Consider the following 18,630-nt stretch of genomic DNA (forward strand, 5'->3'; position numbering starts at 1 on the left):
GTAAAATTTACATATTATATGTTAATAAATATTTTAAAACTAAAAGTTACGTTAAAAAAATTATAATTAAAAATATTTTAAAAAGTAGATAGATTGTTTTAATCAGTATTTAACAACAAATTAAATTGTTTTTCTTTTGAAAGGTTTAGCTAAAAACCGAGTAGGTAAAATTAATAAACGATTTTTGCATAGTGGATATCCCTTTTTATAAATTTACGCATGGTTAGTCATGATAAAAAGTTAACCTTTACAGTTTATAGGTAAAATTAATCTCATAAAATATGTTCATTATAAAATTATTATATTTTTATAACAAAATATTTCAATTTTTTCTTTTTTCAAAACACAGAATTTCTCTCTCTCGATGATTTAAGCAGATTTAAGTATTCAAAAAAAAAAAATAATCTAGATATCGATTAATCACATGCTAATCGATTAGTAATCGAAATCTAGTTGAGCTCAGTTCACGTTTCTAGCTTTACTTTATTTTGAAAGGTTATGAACAAGACAATAACAATAAACAAATATTGATATACAATACATGTAATTTTTAAGACAACTTTTTATTTATATAAAAAAATTCATTATTTAGTTTTATAATTTTTTTACACTTTATCTATGTGGTGAACTATAATTATTTTATTTGCCAACGAAAAATACCAAAAAAAAAACAAAACAATAAGCTGGTTTTACTCCAATTTGTCAAAGTGCTTTTTTTGAATTAATAGAATTTACTCCAAATTGTGACGAAAAAAAAAAACAATACAAAAACAAACTTGTCATCCAAGTGTTTATTGAAAGGTTTGATAATTGTTTATATTTATCTACGTATTTATTAAATTAATTATTTAATAAGCCTGTTAACAAAAGAAATATTAATGTTTAAAATAATTATTTCAGATTGTTAAATTGTTTATTTATTTAATTATTTTTGACTATCTGATTGAAAAGAGAAACAAAAAAATGTCTGTAACTGAAGAAAAAATTCAAGAATTTGATAAAAAATTTCTTGAATTTATGAATAAACCAGAAAACTTTGATAATACAGTTAATGAAATGTATGATGATCTTCTTGATGAAGTACTAATGGGATTTGTTTTTGAAGTTCATAGAACAATGAAAACTGGTTGTTCTGATGTTGAAGAAGGAATACCAGATAATGAATCATACACAATTGTTGGTGGGTTAAAAAATTTAAATATTTACATATTATTCTATGGAAAAAAAACAATAAAATAACAACTAATATATTTAAATTTATAGATTCACCAGGTCTTGATGTATTTGGACAACATCCAATAAAAAAATTTCAAGAATGTAATTGTCCAAATTGTGATCGTGGTGTTGCTGCATGTAGATTTGCAACTCATTTAGAAAAATGTATGGGAATGGGTCGTAATAGTTCAAGAATAGCATCACGTAGAATAGCAAATAGTACACGTGATACATTAAATAATTTTGCTGGTATAAGTGATGATGATGATGATGCTGATTGGAGTTTAAGTAATGATAAAAGAAAACGTAGAAAAGAACGTAATGGTATTAAAAAATCAAAATCACAAAAACAAAGAATTGGTGATTTACCAGATGTACAAACAAGTAATGAAAATTCACCATCAAATTATGATAATATGTCTATTGATGATAAACGTACATTATTAACACAAATATGTGGTGTTATATCTGAACATACTAAAAAATTATGTACAAGATCAATGCGTTGTCCACAACATACTGATGATCAAAGAAAAGAAATTCGTGCAAATATTGAATTTTCAGATACAACAAATATTCCTGTTGATGGTGATGTATATGATGCTGATAATGATGGACAACAACAAATAAGAGATTCATTTAATCGTTATGATAATGAAGGATCAAATCAAACTAGTCCAGTTGATACATCATCAGCTGGTTCAAATACATCGTCTAATAAAAAACGTGATAGCAAAAGTAAAGGAAAAGGAAAATCAAGTAAACGAGATATTTTACCAGCTGATTAAAAATTATTTATGTTATTGCTAGACTATAAATAAATATAATTTAAAAATAAAAAAAGCAACTCTTAATAAAGTTTTCATTTCATTTTAACTAATTTTTATAATTATATTCAATAAAAATATATATTTATTGGATATTATTAAAATATATTTCATCTTGTGGTTACATTAAAACACCATAAAACAATTTGGTTGTTTTGATAATTCAATTACATTTAAAAACAAATTAAATCATGATAAAAAATAAGTTTTTTTTTTCATTTAATTAATTGCTAAATAATTATTTTTACGTTTGATTGGGATTAATTTAATCCAATGATTTTAATCATTCTATCAATTTTAATATTTTTTTTATCACAACATAATGTAAATATATATTTTCCTAGATCTTTCTAAACTTACTATAAAAAAAATTATAAATTTATCACGTTAAAATCAATTTATCATAATATTATAGGCTAATTTATTTTATATCATTTTTGATATACTATTTTATATGATAATATTTATAGGATAATATATTGAAATGCAACAAGGTTTAATTTTATTAAGCCTTTTTTTTCTAATATATATATATAATAATGAACAAGAATAATAGTAATTTATAGTTGACTTGGACCAGCAACTTGTTCTGCATTTTGTGATTGATTGAGAAATTGAATATTGCTTGCTTTAAGTCGAGGACAACTCATTGAAATTGCAGATGGACATGGACTTATGCAAGGTGTTGAACAATGACTATTACTTAAATCACAATGATCTAATAATTTCCATAATTCTTCAGGTGTTGGTCCACCAATAAAATTTTTAGCTAATACAACAAAAATATATTTTAATTATTAATAATAATGAATGATTGTTGATGATTAAAATTATTACCTTGATGATCAAGAGCTGTTGTAAGATCCCACATTTGTATAGCTCCATTTGAATGTCCAGTAAATATAAATCTTCTTGGTCTTGATCCCATTCTACTTGATCCTTCACATTCATGTACACAAAAAGAACTAATAACACTTCCATCAACAGATTGAATAACACATACTCGTTTACCATTTGATGCAAGTCTAACAAATAATTGATCAGTTTCAGGAACAACTTTTTGTACAAAAACTTGTTCATCATCTTGTTCACCAAATGGACCTACAAATTAAAATTTTTATAAAATAAAAAACATGAAAGACAATAAAATAGTTGATTATAATTACCAAAATCATTGCCAGCTGAATAACTGATACAACTATCAACTGATTCCAATGAAACTATTTTAAAACTTGCTTCTGGTGTTGATCCTGGCTGAGTTGATATCATACCACGAAAACGTGTAACTGCCCAACTTCTGACATGATTATATTCAGAACATACTGATACCAAATATTTTTCTGACAATGTTACCTGTTGATTTATCAATGTGTTAATTTTATTTTTAACAATTTTAAAATACTTTTCGTTCGTAAAATGATTGTTTAAATACCTTTGTTACACTACTTTGATGAACTGTAAAAGTTTGGAATAATTGAGGACCATGACCTACAGTTTCTGGATGCTGGACAATAACTCTAACACTTCCAGACTTTGTTCCATATGCTATTTCAATCCAATTTCCACAGAGACCTAGTTTTTTTTACAAAGAACAAGTAATACCACAAATTAAATAATGATTTTAAAATTTTAACTGAAAAAACTATTTGATATTTTAAAATTTAAACAATAAATATTTTATATTTTTCTTTTACTATTTGTTTTAAAACAATTTCTTGTATTTTTAATTTAAATGACAGTAAAAAATCATTTATTTTAGGGAGGAATCAAGTGTTAGTGTTATTTGATGAAAATAATAATGAATTAAATATTTAAAAAATTATTTAAAAACATGTTAAATTGTGAAAATTTTAGCATCTAAAATTGCATTATTAAAAAAATTTAAAAATTATAAAAATATGAAAGTAAAAATAATTTTAATAACAAGCAAATAATCTACATATTTTTTCTACCAACTCTGATGATCTTCTTGTAAATTTGTATAAAAAAAAGGACTCAAATTAATAAACGATTTGTATGAGTACAACTGGACTGAAAGCAAATTTCTTATCTAGATGATTAAAATTAAAAATAATAACAATAAAATAAAATAAACATTTAAAGTATTATTGTGCTTGTGTACAGATGATTGCTGTATCATGTGGTTTATTATAAATAATAAATATATATATTCGCACTTTAAATTGACCTATACTTGCCTTGTGCTACGTATCCAGTTGTACAGTAACGAAATCATGTGAGAAGAAAACATTATAATAAGTAGTTACAGAAAAAAAAGCACATTACCGTTCAATGATAGTTGAAGTTGTTTTTTTAAATATTTTCGTTTGTTTTATATTAACGATAAGAATAATAACGATATTATTATTAAATTATATTTAATAAATATTAAAATACTTACTCGTTTTTGGTGTTAAATAAACAGATATTGCAGTTATTGGATCAGGATTTGGATCTTTGTATAATTCAGTTACAAGCAAATCATTGTCTTTCATTCGTAGTGGAAATTTTTGCATATCTAAAATTAATAACAATAAACAATATAATAAATTATAATTACTAATAAAAATTTGTAATAAAATCAATAATAACCTATATAATAAATTGATCCATTATTACAACCAAGTAATAAAAATGATCCAGCAGTATCAAATGATGAAATTGATACAACATCTTGTATTTGCCAATGTTGTGACATTGCATGCCAAACTCCAATTTTACCAGTTTGTGATAATGCAACTAATTGGCTACCAATAAAAAATAAATATTCAACACGTACTTTTAAATTAAATGTACCAATATTTGTTTTAATACCATCTTCAGATACACTCCAAAGACGTACTTGGCTACCATATGATATTGCAACCATTTTACCATCAGCACTTGTACCCATTTTAGCATTTATTGCAATTCTATCAATAATTGATTCAATATGAGGACTTGTAAATACATGTTGCCATCCAGATGAATCTTTTAAACGATAACAAGTTATAAAATGTGCATAACCAATGACAATCCAATTATGATGAGCTTTTATTATTTGTACTCTTAAAGGATCAACCCATCCTGAAACTTTAACATAATATTTTTATTAGTATTTATATATATATTTTTTTTAAATAGACAAATTAAATTAATACCTTGTTGTTGACTAAATACAAGACCAATATCATTTTTAAACATTTTATTCATATCAGCTGAGCTATTACGTACATGACGTAAATCTAATGATGGATTACGTGAATGTGAATGTGGTAAACCTCTTTGTGATACTCTATAATCAAGTGATGAATTTCTTGTATGATTTGATAATGGTGGTTTTTGATTTTGTATAGAGCTGCTATTATTATTATTTGCTTGGCTATTAGTTGATGCTATTATTTGTGATGATTCTGTTCTTAGTGTTGATGTTGATGTTGATGTTGTTGCTGTTGTTGATGCTGTTGTTGTTAATGATGATGATGATGTTCTACCATGTACTGATACATCACTACTACATGTTGGTGTATTTATTGTTTCTTGTAGTGGTATATTTGGTGGTGGTAATGAGCCATAAAATAATACATCACCACATGATGATTGTACTAAATCTTCACATAGTACCAATCTTTTAATTAATGGTGTTAAACTGTAATATTCAGCTTCATGTCTTAATATTTTAATATTAGTACTTTTTAAATCAATATCACGTGTTCTTAAATAATTTAATATTATTGAAAATAGCTTGGGATCTCTATCAATAAATAATGCACCAGTTTCATCTTGACGACTGGCTATTCTATTACTCAATAATGCTGTAAAAAATGAATCTGGTATCCATGTAAGTGTTTGACGAGATGTTGAAAATCTTTAATGAAATAAACATATATAATAATTAATAATTCAATTATATTTTATTGTATTAAATTTGTATTATAAATACCTGGTTCCTCCAACATTTAGATGAATAATATCTCCCATGTTTAGAGAGTGCATCATAGCCATATTATTATAATCTCTACTGCATTTATATTTTTGGAATATTTTTTTTTATATTAACATGCTTTTGCACATAAATATACAACTGTTTTTTTTTTTTTTTTTTCTACTTAGTCTAGCTTTACAAATGGCGGCTTTATATTTTTTTTTTTTTTTTTTAATAATTACATACTCTAAAAAAGTATTTATGTGTTTATAAAAAAAAACAAAAATTACAATTTCAATTGAAATAAAAATATATAAATGTTTTTTGTCTTATAAAAAATTATATTTTAACATTTTTTGCAATGTTAAAATACTTTGGAGTTATTAGTTTTTTGTCTTTCAATACATTTCATGATAATTTAAATTTACAATACAATAAGTTTACAATTTTATTTAATAAAAATGATTCATTTTTTATCAAATAACGAGGGAATTTAGTTTATTTATTTATCTCTTTACATTGCCTATGTATTGACACGTATTTACATAAACACATCACTGTCAAATAGAATTTATTTTTTACTATTACTTCAAGCCTATTGATGAATCACAAAATTTCGAAAATTAATGTTTACTTTGTCTCACGTTTCATAACTTTACTTATCTTTTTTTTTTTGCATTTTGAGTTGTAATAATAACGTCACTCTAAAATATGACAGTATGACTCATTGATTCTTGTTATTGTTTTTTTTTTATTTTTTTTTTAACACATACCTGGTAAGTGATAAATGCGTATGTTACTGGCGTATCATACATGGTTTTCGTACTGAAAATATCATAATAATATCATGTATTATTGTTATCAATTAACAATTATCATTAAAATATTATTGAGTACATAAATGACATGTTATTTCACTCTAAAAACAAAAAAAATATTTGTCATTAGTTACAGGATTTAATAAGTTTATCAATAAAAACAAAAACATTTCTTGCATTTCTTGTAATCTCTCTCAAGTCTCAAGTACATAAACAACTTACTATGCACGTGATATTTTGTAAACAACAACAATTAAAATATAATTAAATAATAATTTTAGAATAATGTATTCATGTATTAATTGTGATGCTGAGGTTGAAGAACTATATCGTCGTTACAGTCCAAGTGTTTTAAAGGTCCTAAAATGTGTAAGTAAAAAATTGTCAATGAAAAAAGATTAGATAATAAAAATCAACTAATAAATATACTTGTTAAATTTTAGAAAAGATGTGGAAATTTGGCTGATAAATATATAGAATATGATCCTGTAATTGTTTTGGTGGATTTAGTGTTACTTGAAAAACCAGCATACAGACATCTTTTGTATAATAGTAATTTTCAATCATACTGGAAGTTAATGATTGTTTTATTATTAAGTGAAACATTTAGAGTATGGCCAACATCTGATTCATCAAAAAATTTTGATTCAAATGATTTTAAAACAACTAGTTTTGAAGTTGAACGTAGTTTTTATATTTTACTTGCTTATACTGGTATATCACTTGGAGCATTTGTTGTTGCTGTTATTATTAGTACAGAAATAAGATGGTTTATAACTGGTAAAACACCAGATAAATATAAAGCATCACATTTAGTACGTGCACTTATTGTTGGTGGATGTGCTAAATTATTAGGACTATTAGGACTTGTTTGGCAACATGTTGCACATGATTCTTATTATGGTCTTATTCATGGTTACACAATGCTTTATATGTTAACAGCATATTCTGGTAAGCCACAAATTTAAAAAAATATCTTACATATAAAATTTGAAAATTTAATCCAAGTTTTTTCAATGTCAATCTAAAATTTTTAAATATAAAAGTTAAAATTCTATGGAGTAATTTGGTTTTTGTTTTTCTTTGCATTTGAAATAAATTAATTTATCAATTATTATTAATGAAAGTTTATTAATAATTCATTTTTACTAAACTATATTTATTATATTTTTTTAAAGCTTAATTATTATTATTTTCTTTGAGGCAAATTTAAATGAAAAAGATTAAAATAAATAATAATTTTTGTTTTATTTTGTACTTGATTTTTAAAGTATAAATTTTTCATCAAGATAAAATATACTATTTCATTTTTAACATCAACAATTTAAAATTATAAATTATAATTAAATAAAACTCCAGAATTTAATAATTAATTAGTTTTTTTTTTTTTTTCAATAAAGCAATTCATAAAATAAGACTAGTTTCTTTGCTTTTTTTTTTTAAATTAACATGAATGTTTGTAATTTTTGTTTGTAATAATCTATTCTGAAGATTTAAACAATAAACTATTGTTATTAATAAAAAAAAAATATTAATAACAATTTTAGCAATAAACAACTGATATGAAAAATAATTAAAAAATTCTTTTACAGTTGTTTGTGAAAGTGGAAGAAGAGATTCACTTCTTGGTTTAGCAGCTGGATTATTGGCTCATAAATATGTATCCTCTTGGTTATCATCATTCACACAAGAGCTCAATGCTACATCAATTTAAGACTGCTGTATCAAGATATAGGAATATTGATTGATGTAATTATATTATGTTTCTTTGATTGGAACAATACTCCATCCAAGAACAAGTCTATCAAATCCACAAGAATATAAATTACATTCAGCTCCAGGCTCTTCACTCCAAGCCACTGAGCAAACCATTCTTCTATGACCCTATAAAAAATATTGTTAAAATAATATATTAATATATATATATATATAAAAAAAAAAGAGTCAATTTAATTTTTTGTTATTAAAATACCTGTCTACTAGTTCGAGGAAGACGTGCAAGTCTTTGACCACATAAATCAAATAATCTAATTTGTCTATTATCATGTGGAATTGCAATAATTCCTGTACTTGAAACAGCAAGTCTATTAGCAGCACTATCACTTCTAATAGTTGCTAATGGACTTCTTATATTTCTTAATTCCCAAACTTTAATACTACGATCATCTGAACCAGATACAATTTTATCTTCTCTTGTAAATACAGCTGAAGTAACAGCTCTGTAATATAACAAATAAAATTAATTAATATTAAAATGATGTTGTTTTTAATAAAATATATAATAAAATTATTAATTTACTCTGTATGTCCTTGAAAAACAGATACAGAATGTATTGGTTCACGAAAATCCCACAAACGAAAAGTTGTATCACAACTTGATGTAACACAAAGACGTTGTGCATGATGAGTTGATACATAAGTAAGTTCTTGATCATGTCCACATAGTGTATGAATAATTTCACCAGTTTCAGCATCATAAAGATTTGCAGTACGATCCCATGATGCTGTTACAATTTGTTCAGCACCTGGTAACCAATCAGCAGCCATAACAGCACCAGTATGACCTAATAATTCACGTACTGGTGTACGTAATGTTGGTGGTTCATCTTGATCATCATTTGTTGCAGTCATTGATGTACGATCAAGTGATATATCATCTGATGTTTCTTGTTGTTTTGATATATCCCAATTAACTGCTGCTTGCCAAACATGAGCTGTACAATCACCAGATGATGTCAATGCAAGATCAATTGTTGGATGAAATTTAACTGAATTAACTGATCCATTATGTCCAATATATTGTAATAAACAACGACCACTATCTGTTGCTATAACACGTGCTGTATGATCTGCTGATGCTGTTGCAATTATTGGTTGACCTAAACGACCAATTGAAATTTCCCATATTCCATCTTTATGACCACTGTATTGACGTTGCATACTACATGCTACAACTGGATTTTTAAAACTTGATACTATTTTACTTGTTTGTGCTTTTAATTTATTTGATGCTTTTACTTTTTGACTTGATACTGGCAATGATGTACCTGATAAAAATAAAAATAATAATACTTGAAATATTAGCTGAATTTTAATAAACATATTGTCAATTTAGTAACATGCACCAAGTGACTTTTTGGTGGTCCAATAAATTATTGAAGTCGTATTTTTTAGTTAATATAAATTAGATGTTTTTATAAATTTATTATTTGATAGACTTTTAATGCAATCTAAAATTTAAAAAACAAAAAAAAACGAAAAGCTATTTATTGTTGTTGTTAATTAATCTGTCACTATCAAAACTCAATCATACCTTTTTGTTTAAATTGACTTTTTTCAGTATAATCAGCATTGTCATTTGGAAGTAAATAACGTTCACCTGAACTGTGACATTCTTTGTCTAATTTTTCACTCAAACCATCAACCTTTTCTTGTACTAAAAAAAAGCACATACAAAATTTAAGATGTCATATCTTTCAAAGTAAAATTTTATACTTACAAGTAATATTTTCCATACAGACTAATTCAAATTCTTTTTGAATTTGTTGAAAAAGATCTAACAAACGAGTTTGTACAGTTGAAGGTATGGCACTTTGTTCAAGATCAGAACGAAAACTTAAACAATATAATGACAATGGTTGAAGTGGTGTTGATCCACTTTGGCTCATTTGTGATTGAAGTTCATTGTCAGTGGTGCTTTGAACTCGAGGAATTGATAAACGTTTAACTTTAGCACTGGTTTTTGTGCCAGTAGACACCGACAAATCATGTGGCATTATTATTTATATTCAACAAACAAATATGGTGTTTGTAGATTCATTCATTGTACAGCTAAAAAAACATAAAATAACTTTTTTATATTAATGTGTTGAATGTGATTATTATTTTTCTAGCTATTTTATTTATATATTTACCAATTACGCCAAATTTTGCAGTACCAAGGTTGTCTAAGAATGCATTTTTTAATTGTTAATATGTTGATAAATGTTTACATATATTGGTGATGTCAAAATCACAATATTAAAGAATCATTTACACCGTTCACTAAACTATAAAAATGGTACAAATGACCGTCTGAGTATTTATGTTGATTTCAGTCATTTGACTGCTTATTTGAGGTTTACTTAAAAATTATTTTAAAAAAATTTGAAATCGCTTCTGCCCAGAGACCCTGTGAGCAACAGCATGTTTGGGAAAAATTTTATAACATTAAAATTTAAAATAGACAATGATTATAAACAAAAGATTTATTTATTTTGTTTTTTTTTCCTGAGTATTAAAAAATATAAATTTTTCCATAAAGTTTTTGTAGATACATACTTCAACAGTTGTATGTACAGCACATAGTTATAATTCCACAATATAAAAAAAAATTATCAACTACAATTTAATAATAATATTATTATTATATCATTGACTCGGTTAATAGTTATTATTTTTTTTATCACTTATTTGTGGGGGGTTTTTTTTTACTGATAAAATCATTCCAAGCTTCGTCCTCTGAGTTATTAAAACTTCTTTGAAGTTCAATCCAAAATGGTTGGTTGATTAGACAATTGACAGCTTCAACATGACCAATCGACTCTGATTTATTTGTGCAACTATGCCATGCCAAAAAACCATTGTCTGATATGATTTTTTCTTCATGAAGTTGATGAATTAAAAACCCTCCAAAACCTTGAATCAAACAATAAATAAATATGCAATTAAATGATTAATATAAAATTCAAAATCATCAAGGCCTGTTGTGCTTTGACAACAAACCTAATCACCAGATAATTGTAGAAAAACAAATGATATTTACTTGAAAGATTTCCGTATTTATGCATGACATCACTCATAGCGTATAGACATTGTAATTCTGATTTTAAATTAGAATCGATATAATGTCTCATAATACTTAAAAGATGCATAATTTTTATACGATCAAAATGATAAGGTGCCATTGCACCACAAAAATATCTTGAGTCTTCTACTGGCTCAATAGCTGATTCTAAAATTCCAGTAAAAAGTGTTCTGATAAATTTTGGTTTTCTCGATTTTTCTTCATCAACATTTTCTGTTATCCATTGTATTGCATTAGCAATATCACTTTCACGTAATAAGTCTAATAATTTTTCATTTGGTGGATCTGTTACACCAAATGTTAAAAATTGTAAATTATATTTTTCAATAATATCATCTGGATCTTCAAGTGATGTATCAAGTAAATCAGTCCATTCAATACCACTTGCATTCCATTTTTCAGTAATTGTTGATGGACCTTCACTTTCTACTAATAATCTCAATAATTCACCAACAAGTTTACCAACAAAACCCATATTTTTTAGGACTGATGTTGTACGTATTAATTCTTTCATTGGATGTGCATCACAAATTACTAATGGCTCTAAAACACAATTATTAAAATTATTTATATATTTCCTTGTTGATAAAAATAAAAAAAACTTACTTAATAATTCAGCTCTGCTTGTCCAGAATGTAGGAGCAAGATAAATATCTAAGCTTTCTATTTCTTCAAACATTTTATCATATCTGTTGATGAAAAAAAAAAAAAAATATTTGTACTTTAGTTGTTGTCAGTTAACATCAATAATAATTATTAATTATTCATTACTCTACTTACTCCGATTGAAATACTGAGAGTGGAAATATATTATTAATTATCATCTGAGCAAAAAGAATGCAGTATTTTTCACGAGCACTCGATGGTCCCACTAAAATGATTTCAAATGATTTACGTATAAAATATGGATAAGTTGAATTGTCAAGTTTGTCTTGAAGTTGATACATAGCAATCTGTAAAATTGAAAAAACAAATTACTGTTAAATTACACACAAGAATTGAGGTATATAAAGATATAAAGAGCTTGAATTGTTGATTTAAATTTGAATGTTAAATTGTATATAAAAAGAAGCTTACATCAACAAATGATTGAGCATCAGAGACACTCTTACAAACATTGAAAAGAATGTTAAACTCATCATCGAGTTGTTGATGTTTAGTTTTTGGTTTATTCAATTTTGTGTTATTTGCAAGTGGAACTGGAGGTTTTGAATATTTTTTATGATTTTTTCGTGATGATGGTGTCATTGGCATGCTTTGGCTTCTTACTCTTGTCTTAGACAATGAACTTTTTGGAGTACTTGTACATGTCGATCTGTAAACAATTTATCATCATGAAATTTTTATCTTTAAAATGATAATAAATTAAATAACAATATTAATGAAAAAAATACTAACGCAAGTGATTGCACTGATTGTTGGTGGCCAGTTTCAATTGATTGTAAAAGTGCATATTTATTTTGCATAGAACCATTATTTTCAACTGCAGATGGTCCCCATTGGAATAAATTTCCTCCACCAAGTTTAACTTCATCAAGAGGAAGTACTGGTGCATTATGTTTTAAAGTTTCACCAGAATATGGTTGTCTGTTTGATTTTACTGATGAACTTCTGCTATAATTGGTTACGTATCTTCTACTGTCTCCTGAAAAATAGCGACAAATATTTATTCATTAACCATCTAAATAAAAATCATATAAATTATATTAAATTAAACTTACTACTTCTTTTTTTGTTTGACTTTTTCTTATTTTTGCTTTGATTATTAATTGGTGATTTATTTCTCGGCTGCCAATTTCTTGCTTTTAAATCAATAATATCTAGAAGCATAAATTTAATTCTTCTGCTTATGTTACTGAGTTTAGTTAACTCAGCTATTGTTGAAAAATAATCACTAAGATGATTTCCACTTGTTTCCAATTTTTTACCAATTGTTGTTAATAATGTACACAGATATTCAAGTCTTACGTCATCTGGTGTTGTTAATAAATTTTCTATGTATGTACTAATAAGACCATTTTCAAGAAGTTCTTGATTGAATAATTCACCAATAAATTTTATATTACCAATTGATTTTTGACGTGAATCACGATCATTATCCGTCAATGAATTTATTAATTCTTTTTTAATTTCAACTTCAAGTTCATGACTTTCTTTAATTTCATCAAGTTGAGCATCAAATGAAACTCTGTCAAGAATATTATTTTCCAATTCATGTTGACAACGAGCTATTAATAAACTGAGAAAATTTATTTGATGATACTTTCCTTGTTCTGTTCCATCATCTTCACTTACATCAAGATCATATTGCATATTTACTAATTGTCTACACATGATTGCATATGCAAATGCATAATTTGAGTCATCAATGGCTTTTTTAAAAACTAAATTAACAATACCTTGCAGTCTTTCTTGTGAGTCAATGTCTAAATCTACAATTTGATCAACCATTTTATCAATATTATGTGGTGTTAATTTGTTCAATATACCACGTATTTTTTTATAAAGTTCTTCTGTTGAAATATCATCATTATATACTTCATTTTCCTGGTAGGTTTCTGAGTTCCATTCATTTTCTGGTTCCACTAAATGTTGTGGTGGCACTGACATGCTTTGACTTCTTGTTGTTGTCTCCAAATTTTCACGTGAATCACTTCTAAGCTGATATTGTCGTGAACCATTGTTGTTGTCTGTAAAATATTTTATTAATTAATTGTTTATCAACATCTTTATATTTTCTTAAACTTACCCAAAGTATTGTCTTCTGGCCTGTACTTTTTTATAGCACCAGTGGATCTTGACCTGTTAATTTAAATTAAAGTATTAAGTCATGGTAGTTTTAGAAAATTCAAGAACTCTAGTCTAGAAATGGTGTATCATCAAGGTAATATTGATAATAAATTATTAAATAATGTCAATGAATAAAATACTAACTCAGGTAGATGAAATGATGGCTGTTGTACAGTTGAGGCTTTAACAGAATATACCTGCCTGCTGGAACTTGTTGATTCATCACAATCATCAGACTCATCATCGATTACGTTTATTCTAACTCCATCTGAAATGAATAGGAATAAATATTTATTAATTTATCATTTCATTTGCTTTATTGGCAAGACATTTAACATGAACCGATTGATTTATAACTTTTTCAATTACCTGTACTAGATGTATTTTTGTCTGACAAATTTATACGTGATGAAGTACACATGTTGCTGTAATTTTTATTATTGTTATAATTGTTATTTATTTTTTTGTTGTCATTGTTGTGATTCTCGACGTGATTAATAATTTCTGAATCAAAATTATCGTTCTTTAATTCTTCACTATCTATCTCTGATTGTTTAAAAACCTCTTCGTCTTCATCTTCATCAATTGAGTAAGCAAAATCGTTGGATATATTATCATCATTGCTCTCAATAATATCAAGTTCACTGCCTGAAGTTTTAATGACAGTAGTCTTTTGTTGCTCTTCTAATGTTACCAACACTTTTTGATCATCAACACACATGGAATCATTCATAAAGTTTTCTCTTATTTTTTTTATGGCTTCAAATATCGCAACGCCAAGATAAGTAGATGAACGAGATACCCTTTCATCAGAGGTGTCAAAACAAAAGTTATTTCTTCGTAATAGATCCCAGCTGATGTGAATTGCATCAGAAAATATTTCATTATTTTTATGAAATTCACAATAACAATCACCACTTGAGTTTTTCATTGTTTAATTTTGTTGTTAACTACACGATTTGTTATTTTTTAATTTATTGATTCTCATCGGCAGTTTTACATGTGTTATTATTATTTATTTCTGCACTTGTATTTTATATTGTTGATTTTTTTTATAAATAAATAATAATTTAATAACAATATATTAGCGATTTTTTGGTTGTTTGTATTAGAAAAATGCTAGTAGTTTTTTTTATTTAAACAGTTGAACTCTCTACAATGCTCTACAGGATTCGAGGAACAACCGGAGAAACTTGGGCTTGTTTGCTTGGCGCTTGGTTTTTTTACAGTTTTTTATGTCTGTTTATGTCAATCGTTATGTTTTTGTTTTTTTTTTTTCTTTTTATACTGCTCTGATTGGCTGATTGGCTAGTATCAAATGGTATCAAGTTGGCTGTAGAGTGAGCGCGAGAAGAAGAAACAAAAAAAGAGATAGAAAGATCTCCTGACTCGGCTTTCAATCAAAATAAGCAAAATTCCTCGAATATATTTTTTATGAAATTAATAAGAGTAAAAAATATCAAGAGAGAGAGAGAGAGAGAGAGAGAAAACATACTTTTTTAAAATTTATTTTTAACGATAATTGTTGATACTTTTTTTTAAAAAAAACGAATGAATTAGCATGCATTCATAACGACAAATTATTTTTGAATATTCTTTAAATAGTTGGTAATTTTATTTTTATTTGACTGTCGAAAAAGGAAAATGCTTCACAAATAACAAAAACATAAATAATTATTTGTTGCAATTGTTCATATATTTAAAAATACACTTTGTTCGTGTTAGTTACACAAACTGGAATGTACATAATGTATTATTTATTTTATTTTTTTATCATCAGTATTATTAATAATATTCTATTTTTTTTTGTCAATGATTTTAAATACATTTTGGCACTAAATTTTTTTGAAATACAAACATTTTAAGATATAATTTTAACATAAAAACCGACTGGGCATTTCTTTTGTATACTTATGTTTAGGTATATACGACGGATATTGATTGTTTATTTTTTTTTTTCTTTTGATGAAGTACTCTGCTGTTTATCATCATTATTTTCGAACTTGAAAGAAAATGGTTTACTGAGAAGATTCATGACCGCTTCACGATGGCCCAACAACTCAGCTGGTTTGTGATTTGTACCAGCATGCCATGCTAAAATTGCACCAACTGATATAATATCCTTTTCATGTAGTTCTTTAATAATATCATACACAAAACCTTTAATCAAACAATAAATACATTTTTTTATTAATTAAAATTCATATCAATAATTGATAATGTTTAAAGCATGTTAAGCTTCATCAACTATCACTATAAATTGGTAGAAATACAAAGGGAATTTACCTGGAGGATTGCCGTATTTATAATTAACATCAGTCAATGCATATAAACATTGTAATTCTGATTCAAAATTAGAACCAATATAATCCTTTATAATAGGTAAAAGAAATTGTGAACAAGTTGGTTGATAAAAATTCATTTCACCAAAAAAGTATTTGGAACTTTCTTTTGAGTCAATACCAGATTCTAATATTGCTGTAAAAAGTATTCTGACGAATTTCGGTTCTTTTATTTTTTCTTCAACAACATTTTTTGTTACCCAATTTTTCCAAGCTTTATCATGAGGACTACTTTCACGTAATAATTTTAATAATCGTTTGCTTAGTTGGTCTGTTTCACCAATTGTTAAAAATTGTAAATCATTAGCATACATGATATCATCTGGATCTTCAAGTGATTTATCAAATAAATCCTTCCATTCAATACCGCTTTCATTCCATTTTTCAGCAATTAATGTTTTACCTTCACTTTCTACCAAGATTTTTAGTAAATTTCCAACAAGTTTACCAACAAGCCCTCTTTTTTTAAGTCCTGATGTTGTTCTTATCAAGTTTTTCAATGGATATGCACCACGAATTATCAATGTTTCTAAAATATTAAATAATTTTAAATTAATACAAGATTGTCATCATTTTATATTTAATATCAACAATATTTATTTAAATTATTGATTTTCAATTTTTTTATTAATTTAGAAAAAAAAAAAACGATATATTTACTCAGTATTTCAGCTTTGTAAATCCATAATACATTGAATTCAATGTCCTTGCCTGTTGTTTCTTCTAACATTTGACAATACCTATCAATAAAAAAAGTACCTTGTGTTTTAGCTAATGATATTTAAGAACAAACAATTGAATCTTTATTTAATACCTCTCTACTTACTCTGATTGGAATAAAGAAAGTGTGATTCTTCTGCTGATGATCATTTGAGCAACAAAGCTCCAGTATTTTTTACGAGCTTCGAATGATTCTTCTCTATTGAATAATACAAGTGATCTACGTATAAATTCTGGAGAAGCTGAACGCTCAATTTTTGTATTAAATCGATCAATAGCAATCTGTAAAATTGAAAGAAAAAACCTTTAATAAATGTAAATAAATTGGCAAAAAGTTGACACTATTTGTTTGATAGTTTGACACTATCAAAAGATAAAATAAAATAAACTGTATTATTATGGAAAAAAAAAAACACTTACTTCAATGAAAATGTCGGTATCTGAGACTCTCTCGGAAACATCAATAAGAGTTTTTATTTGTTGATCTATGTGTGGATATTTAACATTACAATTTTTTTGATCCATTATTCAATTTTTTTGATAAACACACAATTTAATATTTTTTAATATATCTTGATTCTTATCGCAAGTTTTTCAAGAATACGCGTGAAAACTTGTTGAGGCTAAAAAAAAAAAAATATAGGTTACTTTATTGTTTTTGTTGTTTTATGATCAATAATAAATGCTAAACATTTATTGTAATTACCGGTGATATTTTTATCGACTTTCACTTGTGTATTTTTTTTTAAAGGAATAGTAAATTGATAATAAAAATTTAGCCCTTTGTTTAAGTCCAACGCCGCTTCGTTACAACATTGACAGCTGTTTTTAATATTGTTGTTATTTAGTTTGTGATACGTCATGACGGTTAATTTAACAGTTATATATGATATGTCACACTGTTTGGCCAATAGAGAAAAAGACACTCTAGTTTCCAATAGAATGAAAATAATAATGATTTAAATAATATACTTTAGAAATTAATTTAATTTATAATTCAATTCATTCTAATTCGATTTAGGTATAATAAAAATTAAATAAATATACGTATATTATTTATTTATTAAATTGTATGTTGATAAATTTCACATCAAACTCTCAAGCTGATCTGTACCAAACAGATTGGGATACACGTACATAGATGACTTTTCATAAATAAAAATTGATA

General features: G+C 25.9%; 6 protein-coding genes across 10 annotated transcripts; 2 read left to right on the forward strand and 4 right to left on the reverse strand.

Moving 5' to 3' along the window:
• The first annotated feature begins 628 nt into the window (after window positions 1-628).
• LOC122854858 (SAGA-associated factor 11 homolog) lies at window positions 629-2,024 on the forward strand. The gene is made up of 3 exons (XM_044155879.1): window positions 629-801; window positions 901-1,180; window positions 1,264-2,024. The coding sequence occupies exons 2-3, from the start codon at window positions 964-966 to the stop codon at window positions 2,001-2,003; spliced, it is 957 nt and encodes a 318-aa protein (XP_044011814.1). The 5' UTR covers window positions 629-801; window positions 901-963; the 3' UTR covers window positions 2,004-2,024.
• Window positions 2,025-2,126: 102 nt separating this feature from the next.
• LOC122854856 (BTB/POZ domain-containing protein KCTD3) lies at window positions 2,127-6,705 on the reverse strand. 2 transcript variants are annotated; one of them, XM_044155873.1, is made up of 9 exons: window positions 5,965-6,682; window positions 5,183-5,889; window positions 4,635-5,114; window positions 4,444-4,560; window positions 4,241-4,246; window positions 3,475-3,614; window positions 3,209-3,395; window positions 2,880-3,143; window positions 2,513-2,811 (listed from the first exon to the last, which is right to left on the reverse strand). In XM_044155873.1, exons 1-9 carry the CDS (start codon window positions 6,024-6,026, stop codon window positions 2,603-2,605), a joined length of 2,172 nt encoding a protein of 723 aa, XP_044011808.1. In that variant the 5' UTR covers window positions 6,027-6,682; the 3' UTR covers window positions 2,513-2,602. The 2 variants fall into 2 exon arrangements, with proteins under 2 accessions (XP_044011809.1, XP_044011808.1); XM_044155874.1 differs by lacking the exon at window positions 4,241-4,246 and having other exon boundaries at window positions 2,127-2,811; window positions 5,965-6,705.
• An 83-nt stretch (window positions 6,706-6,788) lies between these two features.
• On the forward strand, window positions 6,789-9,019 carry LOC122854859 (protein ARV1). 2 transcript variants are annotated; one of them, XM_044155881.1, is made up of 4 exons: window positions 6,837-6,969; window positions 7,046-7,133; window positions 7,208-7,715; window positions 8,357-8,478. In XM_044155881.1, the coding sequence occupies exons 2-4, from the start codon at window positions 7,050-7,052 to the stop codon at window positions 8,476-8,478; spliced, it is 714 nt and encodes a 237-aa protein (XP_044011816.1). In that variant the 5' UTR covers window positions 6,837-6,969; window positions 7,046-7,049. The 2 variants fall into 2 exon arrangements, with proteins under 2 accessions (XP_044011815.1, XP_044011816.1); XM_044155880.1 differs by having other exon boundaries at window positions 6,789-7,133; window positions 8,357-9,019.
• LOC122854857 (WD repeat-containing protein 37) lies at window positions 7,907-10,985 on the reverse strand. Of its 3 annotated transcripts, none has more exons than XM_044155875.1 (6): window positions 10,679-10,776; window positions 10,264-10,595; window positions 10,078-10,200; window positions 9,064-9,811; window positions 8,737-8,983; window positions 7,907-8,648 (listed from the first exon to the last, which is right to left on the reverse strand). In XM_044155875.1, the coding sequence occupies exons 2-6, from the start codon at window positions 10,538-10,540 to the stop codon at window positions 8,523-8,525; spliced, it is 1,521 nt and encodes a 506-aa protein (XP_044011810.1). In that variant the 5' UTR covers window positions 10,541-10,595; window positions 10,679-10,776; the 3' UTR covers window positions 7,907-8,522. The 3 variants fall into 3 exon arrangements, with proteins under 3 accessions (XP_044011810.1, XP_044011811.1, XP_044011813.1); XM_044155876.1 differs by having other exon boundaries at window positions 8,523-8,648; window positions 10,264-10,614; window positions 10,679-10,985; XM_044155878.1 differs by having other exon boundaries at window positions 8,523-8,648; window positions 10,282-10,595.
• A 205-nt stretch (window positions 10,986-11,190) lies between these two features.
• On the reverse strand, window positions 11,191-15,372 carry LOC122854860 (eukaryotic translation initiation factor 4 gamma 3-like). The gene is made up of 10 exons (XM_044155882.1): window positions 14,770-15,372; window positions 14,545-14,668; window positions 14,360-14,412; window positions 13,332-14,300; window positions 13,009-13,255; window positions 12,688-12,925; window positions 12,391-12,563; window positions 12,217-12,299; window positions 11,569-12,153; window positions 11,191-11,441 (listed from the first exon to the last, which is right to left on the reverse strand). The coding sequence occupies exons 1-10, from the start codon at window positions 15,329-15,331 to the stop codon at window positions 11,209-11,211; spliced, it is 3,267 nt and encodes a 1,088-aa protein (XP_044011817.1). The 5' UTR covers window positions 15,332-15,372; the 3' UTR covers window positions 11,191-11,208.
• An 873-nt stretch (window positions 15,373-16,245) lies between these two features.
• Window positions 16,246-18,303, reverse strand: LOC122854861. Its single transcript, XM_044155883.1, has 6 exons — window positions 18,169-18,303; window positions 17,883-18,085; window positions 17,569-17,744; window positions 17,403-17,482; window positions 16,687-17,271; window positions 16,246-16,560 (listed from the first exon to the last, which is right to left on the reverse strand). The coding sequence occupies exons 2-6, from the start codon at window positions 17,985-17,987 to the stop codon at window positions 16,346-16,348; spliced, it is 1,161 nt and encodes a 386-aa protein (XP_044011818.1). The 5' UTR covers window positions 17,988-18,085; window positions 18,169-18,303; the 3' UTR covers window positions 16,246-16,345.
• Window positions 18,304-18,630: the final 327 nt, after the last annotated feature.

The sequence above is a fragment of the Aphidius gifuensis genome, linkage group LG4, assembly GCF_014905175.1.
Source record: "Aphidius gifuensis isolate YNYX2018 linkage group LG4, ASM1490517v1, whole genome shotgun sequence".
Lineage (NCBI taxonomy): Eukaryota > Metazoa > Arthropoda > Insecta > Hymenoptera > Braconidae > Aphidius > Aphidius gifuensis.